We start from the raw sequence: 17,820 nt of genomic DNA, 5'->3' as shown, positions 1-17,820 counted from the left end.
CACATTTTGGGAGTGTGTATTAGTGGGTCTAGGCTTGTGTGTGCACAGGAACTCACCATGTGCGGCAGGCGTATGTTAGCCAGGCTGTGGATGAGGGCGCGGCTCAGACCAGACAACTCCATGAACAGAGCCTCGTTCTGCTCCTCGATCATCTTGTTCTCGTGCTCGATGGTCTTCAGATTCTTCTCCATGGAGGAGATCTACAGATCAAAACACCCATCACAGCTATGTCTACATTCTGTTAAATGCAACAGAACTACACTGGAGGAAAAATGAAAAAATAAAACCACAAACCTGGGTCTGCAGATTGACCATGTCAGCCTCCATTTCATTGTTGGATTCATTGAGGTCGTTAATCTCTTTGTTGAGCTGCTTGATGTCCTCATCATTGTCCAGAACTAGACATAATGTAAATTAGATTAGAATAGAAAACAAGAGGGAATAAAACCCATCTGTAATAGTGCAATCCTCATTATTCTGCAATTCAGAATATTCTATGTTTTGTAGTAGTTTGACCTGTTATCTAGAGGACCACCATGGTAAAATGACAAGGAATATTTACAAGATAAAATAAAAATCTGAATAACAAGCCCATCAATCAACTTTATTAATTCTATTCAGATTAACTAATTCACAATAAGGATCTGTAACAGATAAATCGCCGTAATCAGTAATTCCAATGTATTCCAATTTTGTAAACACTTTGGTTATATTTGAAAGAGTTTTAAAAAAAATACCATGGTGACTTTTTTAAGATGTTTTATGTGCATTTTTTATTTCTAATCTAGAGAGAATGCACACTGTGTTGAGAGGAAGAGAACGACATACAGCAAAGGACCTGGGCAGGGCCATGAACCCAGGTCACTGTAATAAGGCCTTGGACCATGTGGGAAAATAGTTGACAGACCAGCCGGTACAATATCATGGCTCTAATTTCCTAATTTGACCCCAAGCCTCAAATCTGATATCCTTGTATCATTCTCCAACAAATATTCTAGATAAATGCTGAATTAATAACTATGCTCTCACACATGCGATAAACAGACACACAGATTTATGTTTGTCATATATTTACCATCACTAGCTCTGAACTTGGTGCTCAGGTAGTCCTCTGTGGGGAACTTTGCCTTCTTCTTGGCGTACAAGGCTCTGGGGCATCCTGAGAGGCTGCAGAGTACAAACAGGGAAAGGTCAGTCACTGACCTCAGACCTAAAGGTGGAGTGACTATTTAGGCTGGAGGTCCAGAACGCTGACTGTGAGACAGGCAGTCCATTCTAAGGTTTACTACATTATTTTAATACAGCAATCAACTTTCACTGCCTTACCAAGGGCACCCCTATATTTCACAATAAGTACTGTTAGAATTTAGTACTTTTGACACACAGTATCTCATTGATACATCATAACTACCTTTTCACTAGACCTCCTTCCTATAACATTAAGGATAATGCATAATCATCATACAAGTTATATCTATACCTTTATCTTTAATTTTTTTTTTTTTTTTTTTTTTTCATATAGTAGAAAACACACACGTAAATACATGTTGGTTAAAAATTGTAATGGATGATTGCCAAAAACCCTCAAGGGGCTTAACAAGTGGCAACCTCCAGATTTCAAAGATTATTTATAACTGCAATTAAAAATATAGAAAAATATTTGCAAGCCGCACAAAAGTACATTTTCAAAAAATAAAATTCCACAATATATCAAGCTTAGAAATGTATCCCATGTGGAAAATTACAATCACTCAGGAGCAGAGTTTTCACAGCTTTTTTAAACTGAATTTGAGGAAGCTCCATAAGAAGAGTTGACAGATTATTCCATATTTTGGGTCCTCTGTATATCTTTATGCCACCACTGTAGTATAAGTCTGACTGCCAGTATAATTACTAAACTAGTAAGAATTCTTGTACTGGCTCGTCACTGAACTCAGCATCAGAAGAATGGGAAGCCACAAGATGGTGTTATTGAATAATGAGGAAAAAATGTTATTGGTATTAGTTTCACCCAACTGTTTTTAATTTTTAATAAGAGAATATGGATGATTATCATGATTTTGCAGTTAGGTCAAATGATTATTATAATATATTTTTGTTTCTGTACACATGTATTTATACCTTTCAAGGAATTTAAGAATAAGACTATGAATAGAGCAGTAAGTCTTTAAAGACCTCAACATCCAATTTCAGCTCCAAGTGTGTCAAATTAAGGAGGCAAAATGTCATTACAGTGCATTTGTATTTAATTTGTACACTTGTGAATATTTTTAGACTTCTGACTGCACGGTTGAATTTGAATAAATTTGCATCTTTTCAAACTCTAAACAATACAAAACTTAAAACTTACAACTTCTGATTTTTGAGAACTGCATTTTGTGCATTTTATCACCAAATAACATGTGTTTTCACTAACCTGCGGTGTGTGAGGAAGCTTCCATTGGCGTGTCCAGAGCCGTCACAACCTGGAGTGGGACAGGTAGGCCCCTCTGTCTTAAAGGCCTTCCAGTTGAAGGGTGTTCCATTGAGGAGGCCCTCCTTCTGCCGGCGGGCCGCCAGTGGACACCCGTAGGCGCTACGGTGGGTGGCATACTTTCCGCTGATGTGACCCAGGCTGTCGCAGCCCGGCACAGGGCATCTACAGGGGAGTGGAGGAAAGGAAGAAAACCATGGAGAACATGGGAGAAAGGAGGGAGCAAGGTGTAGAAGCCAGGCAGCAGAAGAGGAAATAAGGAAAGAGAATCAAACAAAGGATGAGACACGGGGAATGTAAACTGATAAAACACAGACAACAGTGGCTATTATAATAAAGGTTGGTTGGAAAGTTACACACTTTTTCTAATGGGCCAAATTAATTCACTTAAGTCATTCACTGACTACTTATTTAAGCAATTTTGCTGATGGAAGAGATTTAAGGTATAGCACATGCTGGTACCAACATGTCGCTACATTAACTGTCGTGTGTAAATGCAAAATGAAGCCCATGTATATTATTGCTGCTGTATTGACAACCCTACGATACTCTACCATAACTCTGTTCAGAATCAGTATCTGCAGTTAAGTGTTTTTTTTTCCATGAGCAAGGAGATGATTGTTTGATTCAATTACGGAAGCAGGTCACTACTTCTGCATATGATTCACAGTGACTTCTTTCTCTCTCTCTTTTATTGCATTTTACTTTTACCGTCAGTATCGCTAAGAGCAGACATTATGGCTTTCTGAGCGGTACGAACTTTAAAAGCTCCGAGTCCTCCTGGTTGTCCTTGGTAGGAGTTTTAATTCCACTTTTCTTGGCACGCGGGCACCCAGAGAGACTGAAAACAGAAAGTATGGAGTTGATAACATAGGGTTGAGAAGGGTCCGGAGTAGTGAAATGAGGAAGAATATTTGTACAGAGGGTGTTCTACCAAATTACAAAAACCAAATCAAAATGAAACGCCTAAATGGCCAACAACAGGATTACAGTAAGGTGTAGAAATGTGTGAGAAAGTGGTCCCTGTCGAATTCTACCATGAACTGTCACTAGGCCTCTCTGACTGACTGTGTGTATGTCCATGTGTTCATGTGTGCATCTGTGTCTTTGTTTGTTACCTTCTATGAGAGGCGTAGTTTCCTGTGATATGACCTGAGCCGTCACATCCTGGAGTAGGGCATCTGGGAAAGGGCAGAGCAACGTTTAACATTTAAGGCTGGATTTAAAAAAAAAAAAAATTATAATTACAGAGAGTTTTCATGAAAATGGCATTATGCAGATGAGAGAAATGGTCTCTGTTTATTGTGCTCATGTTTATTTTCACTCTTCTGTGTAACTTTTGCATTGCATTTAATATCCCTGAGCAGTGTGCAATTTTATTAGATTTTTATCGGTCCATAGTAGGCTGTGAAGGCCTAGTTTCCAGAAAAGTGCTGCATATAATACAGAGCTGCAGTTTCATTTCACATTTACATGAGCTGATTGAAGTGAAAAGAAAGCCAGATGCAGAAAAAACACCGTGACAGATGCAGCAGCAGAGGCAGCAGCCAGCAACAAAAGATAAGTTAACGTCAGCAGAATAAAGCATTGTGGCGTTGGATGGTGTCAGTAGCAGTGCATTTGAAGTGGCAGTGAAAAAGCAGTGAAGGTGTAGAGCAGACATACTTGAGTTCAGGGGTGTGGGCCGCCATGAGGGACCGAAGGCTCTTATCAGCGAGAGGACACCCAGACAGACTGAGGGAAAAGGGACGAGAGAAAGAGAAAGGAGGAAGAGCAAAGGACGGGCAGAAGAGAAGGGCGAATAAAAGGGGGACGAGGAAGTGAGTGTGTGTGTGTGTGTGTGGGGGGGGGGTTGAAAAGAGAGGGGAGAAAGAAGTGAGTGAAGGGAAATCAAGAATGCAAGGCATACCAAGGTCATTTAGGAAGAAGAGGACAGACGGCAAGAAGTAAATTACTGATGCATATCAAAGTCAATGACCGTCTTTGCTTCCCAGGCTCACGCTACATTATTGCCTCCGGCATGTCAGGATCAAATAAAATATTTGAATTAGTCGTGGTGCGCTCCGTTTGGACTCAGGTGCAGAGTCTCAACTGAGCTAACATTTCATATAAGAGTTTATATATAGAGCGCTACTGTGTCACCCAAATAAGTCGGCAGTAGTGCATACCTGCGATGGGACGCATAGTTTCCAGTGATGTGGCCGCTGCCATCACAGCCAGGTGTAGGACACCTGCACAGGGCGAGGGCAAAAGAGATAAAGTGAGGAAGATGCAGAATTACAGAACAGAGAAGATTACTGAATCAAAGCTAAACTTTCATCCTTTTCACTTACGCGAGCAGCTCTTTCTTAGCATCCTTAGGTTGGAACTTGACTTTGAAGCTTGGGGTCGTGACTTCTCCAGGGTACTTCCTTTCCTCCAGACAGTCCTGCATCATGTCACAGTCCTCTGTATCAGATGAAACAAAAGACTGGCCGGTGTGCTCCATCTAAACAGAGGAAAAACAAAGACAGTGAGCACAGATGTAATCAAAGTATTAATTGGACCTTTTATTATTTGAATCAGACAAATGTCATGAACACAGTTATTACAGTTAATTAACACTAAAACTAAAATTAGAATAGAATAGAATAGAATAGAATGCCCTTTATTGTCATTATACTGAACGTAAAATGAGATTAGAGAGCTTCTCCTTTTTCAGTTCAAACAAGTAATTATAGATAAAATATAAGGTGCAAAATATATACAAGATGAAGTCCTACAAGATAGTGCAGTGAACTATAATTAACTATATATGAAGATAAAAAAGGACAAAAATTGAGAACATAAAAAATGTAAGAATGTAATTAATACTGTCAAAAGCTGTGAAAATAGAATGGCTGTAATAGAATAAAAACAAAAAATACAGTTTTCAGAGACATAAAAACCTATAAGTGCACAAATTATAATGATATAGGGTTACGGGCATAATTAGCTTGTTTTGTTCATTCTCAATGTTAATGGTTCATCATGTACAAGAGGCAAATGGCTTTGCACAATATGGGACCTTTAATAAACACGAATTTGTACATCATATTCATATATGTATATATATATATATATATATATATATATATATATATATATATATATATATATATATATATATATATATATATATATATATACACACACACACACACACACACATATATATTATATATTCATATTCATATTCTTTTATCCTATGTTTTTCAGCTAAATGAAAGCTTTCCTCATCACACTTAAATTATTCAAACACTAAATCTAAATAAAAGTGCAACTACTTACGTGCTCCTAAAATTCGAAGTATATGGATGCAAATACAAAGTGACAGACTAACTAAAGATAAGAAACTAATGAACATGTCAAAACCAGAGCTCTGGTATTTGTAATACTTCTAATGCGTTGCATATTTGTATACAAGCAAAGAAACTTTGCAAACTACGGCGTCTCCACTCTGATCCTTTTTATTCTTTGTAGACAAGTGATGTTTCCAAATACAGAGTGTCCTCATAAAAAATTAATATTCAAGGCCCTTTATATTTCTTTTGAAAAAGTTCAAAGGAGTAAAAATTAGCATATGCCAAAGCCAGGATGGTGCAATGCACCTGACACACCACCTCTGATACACAGTGCAATGTTTTAACAGTACAGTAACTCTCCCATTTCAATGAAATAAATGAATAATAGAAAGAGGAAAAGGGGACAGGAAATAAGGCAAGAAAGACAAAGTAATGTAAACAATTAAGATTTTTTTTAATCATAAAGCTTGAGGGGGGATTGTGCCTGTTGTTATTTATGTTGCAATACTTCCTCTCTGAGTAAAATCATAGGAAATGTTGCATTTGTTTGGAGCCCCATACTTTCACTCAGTCTAATTTTACCCACCTCATCCATCTCTTCTTCCCTTTGGCGGTTGGGTTTGGTGTAATCCAGAGGTCCCTCCCACTCCTCTTGCTTGTAGGTGTGGCTGAGGTTCGGTGAGGTCATCCCACTGCTTCCGCCATGATGAAGCGAGGATGAGGAGGAGGAAGGGTCTGGGGAACGGACCCCAGGGCTGGTGCCGGATAGACTGCCCTCACGTTTGATGGGTTTCTTCATACTCAGGTCCAGAGTGCCATTCTCATCCACCTCAATGTCCATATCCTGAAAAGAAGACACAGGATAAACAGGACTGAGGATACATTGCTGATACACCTTTTATAACTTAATTAAGTCAACCTTCTTGTAAAGCTGTCCTTGTGTCAAAAAGTGAGAACAAGACAAACATTTAGGTGGATATGTGTCAGTTTCTTTATACAGAGAACTGCATCAAGTTCAGTATACTGTTTTAGCATGCCAGTAATGATAACTAATGTACTTTGGTCATACTTTGCCAACAGCACCAACATCATGGTTCATCTATCCGTGCTCTATTATAGTGCTGGCAGGTGAACTGAAACAGAGGGGTGAGATGAGCCATGTTTTCATCTAAAATGGCGCTCATATGAGCTGGTCAGGGGCCAAAAAAATCAAAGGGTAAGAAGAGGAGGAGAGAAAACGGGAACAGTTCCCAGAAACGTCCCTGGTTGATGAGCTCAGTGTTCCAATGTTTCAATATTGGATTTCAGCTGGCTCTGACTCTGATTCCAGATCAGTCCCTGATTCATCTGTGCCGTAATACTGCGCTGCTAAGGTCTGCTCTTGGATCAGTGCCTTGCTGATCAACACCTTGCTCTGCTGTGCTGCCAGAGACATTAATCTTCACTTTTTATCTTCCTAAAATCATGTCAGGAAATCGAAAAATGATGAAGCAGTCACTTTCTCTCCTCTGTGAGGCAAAAAGCTTTTAAAAATCACAATATGGGGGAAAGTGGTGCTCCAATTACACCTCCTGTGCACAGAGAGGGGACAGAGGAAGCGAATGAGAGACAGCAAGGTGTAGACAGGAGAGAGAAACAGTAAGACTTACACTGGGAGCAAGAGAGGAAGACAGAAGAAAGCAGAAAGAAAATGAAAGAAAGAGTGGCGTGGGTGGAGAAAGAGAGTGGGAGATCCGTCCGGCTGATAATGAAAAAAGGCTACCTGGTGGAAAAGTAATCCAGGGAACTGGCAGTCAGCCAAATTCAATAACAACATGAAAAGTGTGTGGGATGGAGGGATGAAAAGGATGAAAGAGGATGGGAGAGGTGATGCAACTGCATCTCAACACCATCCTGTTGCTGTAAGCCAATGCCTCCTGATGATATATTCATGCAGAGTTGATGAGGAGGGGAAAAAAGAGCAGAGGAGAGGAGAGGAGAGGAGAGGAGAGGAGAGGAGAGGAGAGGAGAGGAGAGGAGAGGAGAGGAGAGGAGAGGAGAGGAGAGGAGAGGAGAGGAGAGGAGAGGAGAGGAGAGGAGAGGAGAGGAGAGGAGAGGCACACCAACTGACATCTCCTCTCATCTCACCAGCTGTGGCCTGCAATGTTTCAATCTGTACTACAATCAGTTAATAATCTTTTCCTCTGAGTGGAGGAGAGGGAAGAACAGGGCAGCACACCACTATAATGACATCACCTATAAACCACTGATTCATTTTAGATTTGTAAGTAATGTTTTTTGATTACTCATTACAGGCAATTATGGATTATTTCATATATGATACAAGATGTTCACAGAAATTTGCCATTAAATGAGTTAATCTAATTCCCATAAGTGCTTATTAACACAAAGATCACTGTGAGTTTACCTTGTTTTGGGGTTTGGTGCTGAGGTTCTCAGGCTTCTCCCAGCAGCGTGTGGACAAGTTGAGGATGGCAGTGGCGGCCATGTGAGCAGCCTCGGCATCATGGGAGTAGTCATAAGCTGAGGCGGAGCTCTTCCCGTAACCGTGGAGACTCAGGCTGGGTGATGATGACTTAGGAAATGAGGGCTTAGCTGCAAGATGACAAAAACAATACAGTGACTCTCAACCATGAGCATGGTGTTTTATCCCTGGTGGAGGTTCCACCCAGAGTAGAATGAATAAGCTGATGAATGAGTCAGTTGAAAACCTTTTGCATGAAATTAGCTGATTAACAAGGTGACAATACATTGAATATTACCTTGTTGTAACGTGTGTTTCATATAGTGTTATTCAAAGTGTAAGCTAACATAAATAATAGAATAGTTAGCTAAATGTAAGAATAAATAGATGAAAGAGTGGGCTAATGAGGCAATTTTACATAATTACTAGTGTTTATAGTCTATTTGGACAGAATTTACCAGGTCAGACAAAAAAGGTTGGGAGTCACTGCTCTAATGGACTTAAATGACTCTAATCAGAAAACCTGCACTTCAAAGACCCTTTCCAAGCAGAATTATACTAAAGGATTCAGGATCCATTTCTTACTTTTGAAGGCTTTGGGTGAGGTTTCGCTGGTGGGCATCTTTGGAGCAAGCATACGCTTCCCAAACACTTGAGCATCAAAGCTTGCATAATCGAAGGACACCTTGGAGTACTTCTCCAGCTCCTTGGCCAGGTTGGCTCGAGGCGTGGTGGGTGCAATGTTTGGCCGGTAGCTGCCATACTGAGGCACCTCCAGCTGCTTCACGAAGCACATGGGCCTGTGAGGAGGAGAGGGAGAGTGAAAAGACATCAGGGTGGGGCTGGAGGGGGATAAGAAAGGGGGAGGCACAGAAAAGGGGAGGGGGAGTCAGGGGATTAAAAACAAAATAGAACAGAATAGAACAGACCCAAACAGAATAGAATAGAATAGAATAGAATAGAATAGAATAGAATAGAATAGAATAGAATAGAATAGATGGTTAGCGTAAATTTAAGAGGATTGATAAATAAAGAGTCACATAATCAACCCAAAAAGAGAGAGAGGGCAAGAAAGAGAAGGAGAGAGGAAGGTAGAGTGACATAGAGAGAGTAAAGATAGGGGCAATGGTGTACTTAGCAGGAGTGCAGCAGGATTAAAAGCTCTCTTATCAGCAGAGGGCACATTTGCATGTTGTACAGCATGGAATTTATGAGCTTTAAGCCCTCTCGTTTTCCTGGAGAGTCTGGGCTTTTGTCAGACCTGTTGGCGTAAATCCACTGATAGACCAGAAAGAGGCGGACGAAAGGGTAGTGAGGGAGGACAGAAAAGAAGGGAAGGAGGGTAGAAAAGAAAGGCAAGGGAGTGGTGGAAGGCGGTGGGGGTTGGGGCGGGAAGAGTGTGGGAGTGAGAGTCACAGGATGGATGGAAGAGTGGACTCATATTTCTCATCTTTTAATGCTGCCTTATCTCTGAGTCCTCCACCCCCCTTCTCTTTGGCCCAACCCTCTATTTTTTCCCATTTCAGCATCCTGTGCTACCAACAGTCCCTGGTCTCCAAGCATACGCTCATTAATAAGCTGCATGACCTGGCCTGTAGTCACACTGCAGTCAGTGTGGCCTTCATGCAGCGGCTGAGACATGAGACACGGCAGGATTTTCATGTCAGTGAGAACTTTTTGCGATTGATCACAGGGGATTTTATTTCGCTTTATTTATTCAACATGAATACCGTCAGAACACGGACTGCATGAAGAATACTTCAGCTGTGCTCTCCACATAGAACAGAGGCTCATTTTAATAACAATCTGAAAAGGAAAAACAAAGCAAGCCTTATTATGTTTTAATCCTTGATGCTCTGTCCAACCACTGATGAGGTTTTCCTCCAGGAAAGCAATTATTTTTCCTATCCCCCCACAATGCCCCTATAACTTGCATAATTAGCTTATCAGCTGCATTATTAATTAAAATACCAATGAGGAAGAGTGTGGACTTAGCATAATACCAGTGTCTGGTTTGTGTTAATTATCATTCTTCTGGCCGTGATCACGGCGCCTGGCCGGTTGGTTAGATAAATGGAGATAAAGAGATCTCAGCGTTTGAGGTGACAGTAATGAAGCCAGACTGAATGCTTCAAGACTTCCTTGTTATTCAGCCATTCACAGGCCAGCTCTACCTCCAGCGAGGCTGAGAGTAACCAAGGTCAGGACTCTCTTTCTCCCTGTACTTAGATGTGGATTAGTTGCAAAGTGGCCAGCCTTGAGAAGGACTCAGCAGTTTGGGGACTGAATGGGAACAAATGGTTTGCATGTAGGTGAAAGGTTCAGTATGCTTCAAAAACTGCTCTGAGAGTGGGGTTCAGGTAAAGTACGGGGTTTGATTTTAAACTTTACATTATCAAGGCAATTTCAGATCTATTCAACATTCATAATAGAGAAAACAAATCTGAGGGACATGGAAGAAAATCAGTCCCAGAATTTATTCCCATTTGAGAAGGAATATTCACCTGACTGCACAAATCTAAGCACAAGCAGTAGCAATGTGTGTGTTTATTGGGCGATGGAAAACATTTGTTGGTAGTGTTTTTTTATAGTAGCTTTATGTATTTCTGACCAAGTTCATACCAAAGTTTCTCATTTGAATGTTTTCTTGCAGCACGCTTCAAAATCATTATTTTTGAGAGACTTCAACTAAGCCAGAACCTACTGTTCTCATGCTGATCCCATTGAACTTGCACTTATGTCTTATTCACATTAGAACCTGTAAAGTAATATCTGAGCTTTTTAAAGGCCTAAAACCTTGATTATTAGGAATTTTTTGACTTTTAATACCAAAGACCCCCAGAAACACTTAAGGCAAGGTACTTTATTCCAGAATTTGCCTTTTTCCATGTCACACAATTACATTTTTTTCAGTGGCCTACCTTAAGACTCTGTCATTAGGGCTTCCTTTGAGGTGCTCGGTGCCTGGCTGGGAGAGATGCGGCTTATCATGGGTCTTGGAGAGTTTCTCTGCAGCAGCAATGGGGCATCCAGAGAGACTGAAGGTGTGGCAAAGGAGGAGAAGAAGAGGAAGAATGAATATTAAATGAGGGTGTGTTGCTGACCGTGTAAATCAGCTCCAACTGATGTGGACTGACACATTTGCTGTCCTGCATACATGAATACATGAGCTTCAGAAAAACACAAAGGGAAGTATGCCCTGTATATAACCCTAAAATAAGAGGAAAAACACAAGCATGCAAAAATAGAGACCTACACTAAAAGGGAAGCATGAATACCTGCGATGTGTGTTGCGGTTGCTGTTAACGTGGCCCTGACCGGTGCAGCCAGGTGTTGGACACTTCAGCACATTCTCATGCATGGCAAGAACTGTGAAAAAACAGAAAATATATACGATCAAACACAATCAGCCAGTGGGAACAGTTAAAGACAAACTCCCCATTTAAAACACAGTGTTCATGTAAATGTACTGTAAATAACAGCAGGAGCATGCACGACTAAATGACACTTAATGGACTTGTAGTCATGGCTACAATTCAGTTAATGTGCTAAATACCTTTCCATTCTTAAAGTACAATGGTGAACAGGACCGGTGACTGCAGTAATGCATTTGCATATTGTTAGAAAATCCACTTCAAATATTGATTGTGAATTCTGGTAGGATACTGAATTAACTAATGTGATCTGTCAGTTCTTACATGTTTGACTGCATCCTGTGTCAGCACAACACCTGAATATAAACGGATATGTAACTCCACAACAAACAAGGCAGAAGCTTTCTATCACTGTCAGATTGCCCTTTGATGTCATTTTTCCTCCCTGAATACTTATATTCATTCTTTGGGCGGCTGAAGAAAACTCACTCTCTGGGGGGATCCTGTCCTTGTGCGGACACCCTGACAGGCTGCGGTGGTGGGGGTAAAGACCAGTCACATGACCCGTCCCATCACACCCTGGGGTGGGACACTTGACCTCCCTCTTCTCAGGCCTACTGCTCTCTGTATAGAGGAAGGAGAAAGGGAGGGAGAGGAGAGGAGAGGAGAGGAAATACGAGGGAAAGGTGGGATGAATAAGGAGGACAAAAGCAAGTGGTTAACGCCATCAGACAGTCTGCTTGACTGAGCATGAAATCTAGACATATTTCAGACAACTGTACAAAAGCAACACCATCTGTATCTGTTCCTCATGCCTTATGTATCACTGTAAATGCACAGGGCATTCATCTAAATGCAATTTGCATGTTTCTGTAAATTCTTTCTATGAAACACATTATACAGCATGCTTTGCCATTTTCCAAGTTAACCTGAGCAAAAAGCTGGCCTGCTTGTCTATTTGGATTACGGCCAAAATACCAGCAGAACATACACGAGGAATAAACCAAGCCTCCATAATTTACACACAATTAAAGGTGCCTACGCCTCCCCAGTGCCGGTGGTGGAGGTGGGCTCAGCAGTATCGGTGGCACTGGAGAGAGTAGGGAAGGAGCGAGAGGATGGCGTGATGCTCTATTGGCCTTCAAATTGAATGTTAACGAGACATGCATCTCCTAATTAGTGTTGAGCAGAACGGGAACGTCACCGCAGGAGGGAGCGGAGGCCAAGGAGAGGGCAGCACTACTAGGCATGTAATCACACCACTGCTATACTGTGAGAAGTAAGTGGGCAACGTGCCAAACGCGGCACACGAGACCCGAACACACGCAGCACGTAAACAAACACTCCACGAATGACTGTGGAACAACATGCACACACTGCCTTTTTTTTTTTCTCTCCCTCTCTCTTGTTGTTCTTTCTCTTTCCCTCTAATATGTTGTCATCTCTCTTGTGCTCCCATTCTCTGTTGTCCCTTTTTTTTTGCTCTCTTGTCGAGCATTTCCTCTCCACTCTTCATAGAAAGTCTATTCAGCTGGAACCACTTCATCCCCATTACAATAGAGAGGGGAGGATCTAAACAGGGCTCTGTGACTCAGTGCTATTTATTTGGTACACTATGTTTATTTGTGCGCTCTGCTCTCAACATTAAGTTCAGAACATGAGACTCCTTCTGCTGCCTTAGTACATTACTCTCCGTACGTAAATATGAGGTCTTCTGTGTTCAAAAGGTGAAAATTATGAATTCTAAAAACCGTCTTCAGCTCATACCATATGTTTTAAGACTGTTTCTTATTCTAAAAGCAGCAGTGGTAGAATGTAACTAATTACTTTTATTCAAATACAGCTCTTAAGTACAGTGCTCAGGGCAGTCTTGTGCTTTAAGAATAGTTTCTGTTTGATGGTAATTTCAACTTTAGTAACTAATTACTCTGCAGATTCAAATTATTAATATCAAATCAAAGTCAACACGGACATTACAATGCATTTTTACAGATGAAGCTACCCAAAACCATGTGTGTTAAATAAAATGAGCCCTATCATTACTGTCTAAAACAGTAAAGAAAAACACATTAAACCATCAGTGATTTTAATCCAATACTACAGTTTATATTATTCTGAAATAAGTCGTTTTACACAAACCCTCTTGATATTTTATTTTACTGTGGTATTATACATTTACCTAAGTAAAGGGTCTTAATACTGAACAGCAGCTGTTTGTTTCCATTTCTATTGGACAATGGAAATCAGCTCACAGAAACAGGTGTGCGAGAAACTATCAAGTTTTAGTTTCTGGTGTGTCCTTGTAAACACCACCAAGGAGTTTTAACAGATAAATAGAGTGGACTCAGAGTGTTCACTGTGATGTATTGCCTATTACACATCTCAGTACATGCTGTAACCCTGCCCTTGCCTCTTTGTTTCTTTACCCTACCTTTGCTGAAGTAGCTCTTGCGGATGACATCCAGGTGCTTGGGCCTGTCATCCATTGTGAAGTATCGCTGGTGGTGGATATCTGGGGCACGGAGCAGCTCTCTGGGCCCAGCCGGCTTCACCTGCTCTGCCTTGAGTGCGATGGCTTGCTCCAGTAGGCCCAGGTTACCCCGGGTCATGTCAAACATCTCCGACTCCTCAGTCATTGTGGATCGCTGCGAAAGGCTGTCGTCGTCACGCTCGTCATCACCGTCTGCGTCATCAAAGTCTTTCTCCTCTGACTTGTCGGAGTGCACCTCGATAATGTCAGGAGAAGCTGAGGATGAAGCTTTGTGGACTTTGTAGTTCTCAGCATGTGTGTTGGGATAGTAGTCGTCCAGTGGACTGGCCCTGTGAGAGCTGTAGCTTAAAGGAGGACTAGCCTTGTAGTTTTGATGAGGGCTGTGTTTATGAGAGTCATATTTGTCAACACTGTTACTGTTGTAGTTTTCAAGGGGACTTGTCCTGTGTGTGTCGTAGTCTTCCAGAGGACTGGCCCTGTGGTCTTCAGTTTTAATGAGTTTTCCCTGAGCTGCTGCAGTGCTGGTGATGGTGCGGATGGCAGTTGGCACATCAGAAACAGGCAGAACATGATTCACCTCCTTGTGGTTCTTCTTCTCCTCATCATCTTCCTCTTCTGGTGCCATGTCCTGCCTCTGCTGTGTCGGCGATGCCATCTCTTCCTCTCCCTCTTCCTCTCCCTCTCCTTTGACCTGCTGATGGTGGGCATCTTCAGTGACACACTGGAGGTTCTCCTGTCTTGCATGGTTGCTCATGTCTTCACACTCCAACTCCTCTTCATTCACATCAGCTGCCTCTTTCTGTAAAACAGATGACTCTTCTGATGCTCTCTGTGCCTCCACCTCCTCTTCTCCCTTCTTCATTTCCCCCTCCTGCTCATCCATTGCTTCTTCACCCTGCTTGGCTGCCACAGTGACATCTTCCTCGGTCTCCATAGCAACAGGCTGCTGAAGAGCCACAGTTGGTGCATTGTTGTTGGTGTTGGAGTGTGAGACTCGGCCAAGGTGGAGGAGAGAGTTGGCGACCTCTTCGGCGCTCCGGGAGGGAGACTGACACTCCTCAGCTGCAGGAGGCGCTGCACTGGCTTCTGGCTCGATGATCACACACTCCTCCTCTGTGGAAACAAAGGGGAAAAGGTCAGAGTGGTGACACAGCAAAGAGTGAGTCATGCAGTGAGCTAAAGCTGATGTCAGCAATATGTTCATCATTGCTGGCATCACTTTCCTGCCTGCCATGTCACTGTCTATGAGCTGAAAATGTAATAAATACACCTGCTGTGTCAGAGTCTCAGAGTGCCTGTAAAACACTCACAAAGGCATTAACTCATTCACCCACTTACTAATACATGAGACTGAGGTTGTGGTTGAATTATCTTTTTTGCTTAGAATCTTCAGTCATGAATCTTGAATTCTGAACTGACCTAAATGACCCAGATTTATCTTCGTGTGTGGCAGCCCTGATAAGATCCAACCAAATTCTCTATGTGTTAACAAAAGGTCCTTTGGTACTTCCTTTTTTTAATCTCATTTACAACAAGACCATCCTTTATCAAAGGAGGAGATAAAGCTCTATCACAATTCCTTGCAGCAGCAGCAGCATCTAAACCACCTGGCTATTCACAAAAAAAAGCAGCTTTAGGGCATTGCAGTCTCACCACAGCCAATCCCCTTCAATAACATTTAGCATCCTATAATGACCTACAACAGCTGTCTTTTTCAAAGACCTTCACATGACACGTGACATTTTTAATCAAAAAATCACATGGGTCGTGATTTTTTTTTTTACTTTTCAACCACAACCTTTGGGTTAGTTCTGGTAGGTCTTTTATTACTGCAGCAGAAGACACACTGGTGTTGATCTAATCTAATATCAAACACCAACCTTCATCACCGTTAAATGTGTTCTCCTCTTTCTGATATGTGTCATCTTCTTCCCTCTCCTCCTCTTCCTCCTTCTGTTCACTCTGTGTTTCCTCCTCCTGCCCATTTGTCTGTCCGTTCTGTATCACATCTTCTACCACCTCTTCCTCCTCCTCCCTTTCTTCAGCTGCCTCCCTTTCCTTGGACTCTGCTCCTTTCTCTCCATCCTTCTCTCCTTCTCCCTCAGCCTCACTACTGGCGTCGCTCTCTGCGCTGAAGCCCTCATCCAGTGCCAGTTTAAGCGGGTGAGACTTCCTCTTAGAGGCGGGCCGCTCTGTTTCCTGTTCTTGCTCCTGCTCTGCTTCTGCCTCCTCTAGACGGCGCTTTCTGGCAATTGGGCAACCCAGAACGCTGAGGGTAGGAGAAAAAAGGAGACAATGATGAAGACTAAAAATGGTTGTAATAAAAAATCTCATCTCATCTGAAAACACAAGTGGCATACTTCAATAAAACATGCTCCTCGCTATGAGTGAGTTAAAGCAGCAGAATGGATGTGTGTGTTTTGACAAGAGGAAGGATGGAGCGGGTCATTTAGCTGAGAGTATGAGTAAACACATATGGCCTAAGGGGGGCGCCATGCTCGCTCACTCAGACATCACAACCAATCTAAGCCAATTGACTGGAACGTTTAATGAACAACTTGTATGGAGAGGCGGCGGGCGAGGCAGCAGAGGGTGAAATCCAATAAACTCCCTCTTACTTTCACCTGGGAGAGGCACAGGGAGATTGAGGGACGATCTATAAACAAAGTGCATCTGAAATTGCCTGCTGAACGAATACACATGTAAACAGATAGCTAATATCTGCCCCTCAATAAAGAGGAGTCACAAGCCAGTGAGCTGCCCCGAGTCTCCCGGGGTCTCTGAGGAGGAACGACAGAAACACCGAATGAAGACAGGGAAAAGGAGGCTTTCGCTGCTGCCCACAGAAATCCTGAACTTGAAAACTGAAAATGCAGTGAAAAACAGCCACCCTCACTGGCATGTGATTACTTAAAGTGATATAATTAATGTTTTCATTTTTTTATGCGATTTAAGGCCTCTAGAGTCATTGAGGATCCTTTAAACATGTTACTATCATGAGGATCTGCAATTTACATAATGACAAAAAGGCAAATCAGTAGTGAAATCTTATGTGAGGCTCTTCAACTTTATGTCTTCACGTACCCATGACTTATTTGCAGCACATACACTGATTTTAAAAACATACATGGAATACGAGTAAATAGAAACTGAAGAGCGCAAACTACTTTTGTTATTTTATTCTGTCATAGAGAAAGATATGAACACTGTTTTTTATTTTTTCTTGTTCTGTCTTACTTTGGTCACGATTAGGGTAAGAAATAACATGCATTGTTGATGTAGATAATAGACTTGCACTATGCTGCACTCTAAGTAAAATTTATTATGAAATTTTTTTCTTCATGAAGCAGATGCAGTGGTGTATAAAGGACAAGGAGGACAGACAGAGAAGAAGGACAGACAGAGGGTGGGTTTTAATCTGCCCTACCTTCTGTGCCGTGAGTATCTCCCACTGATATGGCCAGTGCCATTGCATCCAGGGGTGGGGCAGCTGGATGGGATGGATGGAGGTTAGAGATATGTTTAAGACAGGGTGCATTTTAGTTCCTATGCAGAAGCAATGATAACCACAGGCAATAGAAAAAGTAAATTAAGATAAACAAAACAAAAGAAATAAAGTGAGACAAGAGCAGACATGCAAACTGAGCATACGAGTCACACAAATGCACATGCACAAAGATGCCCATTGGTCACAG

The 17,820-nt window shown here is 41.8% G+C and overlaps 1 protein-coding gene across 7 annotated transcripts in view; it reads right to left on the bottom strand.

Moving 5' to 3' along the window:
* Positions 1–17,820, bottom strand: part of myt1b (myelin transcription factor 1b) — a 104,976-nt gene that overhangs the window by 5,507 nt on the left and 81,649 nt on the right. For 6 of the 7 annotated variants that reach the window (XM_030138702.1, XM_030138708.1, XM_030138703.1 and 3 more), the window contains 18 exons: positions 17,553–17,615; positions 16,006–16,394; positions 14,066–15,238; positions 12,124–12,258; positions 11,539–11,629; positions 11,182–11,298; positions 8,846–9,102; positions 8,204–8,391; positions 6,383–6,640; positions 4,807–4,961; positions 4,642–4,704; positions 4,139–4,207; positions 3,592–3,654; positions 3,234–3,314; positions 2,417–2,638; positions 1,076–1,167; positions 295–398; positions 57–200 (listed from right to left, as the gene is read on the bottom strand). In XM_030138702.1, coding sequence (XP_029994562.1) covers positions 57–200; positions 295–398; positions 1,076–1,167; positions 2,417–2,638; positions 3,234–3,314; positions 3,592–3,654; positions 4,139–4,207; positions 4,642–4,704; positions 4,807–4,961; positions 6,383–6,640; positions 8,204–8,391; positions 8,846–9,102; positions 11,182–11,298; positions 11,539–11,629; positions 12,124–12,258; positions 14,066–15,238; positions 16,006–16,394; positions 17,553–17,615 — 3,664 coding nt within the window. The remainder of the gene's footprint in view (positions 1–56; positions 201–294; positions 399–1,075; positions 1,168–2,416; positions 2,639–3,233; positions 3,315–3,591; positions 3,655–4,138; positions 4,208–4,641; positions 4,705–4,806; positions 4,962–6,382; positions 6,641–8,203; positions 8,392–8,845; positions 9,103–11,181; positions 11,299–11,538; positions 11,630–12,123; positions 12,259–14,065; positions 15,239–16,005; positions 16,395–17,552; positions 17,616–17,820) is intronic. The other variant, XM_030138709.1, reaches the window with a different exon arrangement.

The sequence above is a fragment of the Sphaeramia orbicularis genome, chromosome 7 (assembly GCF_902148855.1).
Source record: "Sphaeramia orbicularis chromosome 7, fSphaOr1.1, whole genome shotgun sequence".
Lineage (NCBI taxonomy): Eukaryota > Metazoa > Chordata > Actinopteri > Kurtiformes > Apogonidae > Sphaeramia > Sphaeramia orbicularis.
Note: the sequence above shows the minus strand (reverse complement) of the source record. Positions and strands in the feature narration are given on the sequence as shown.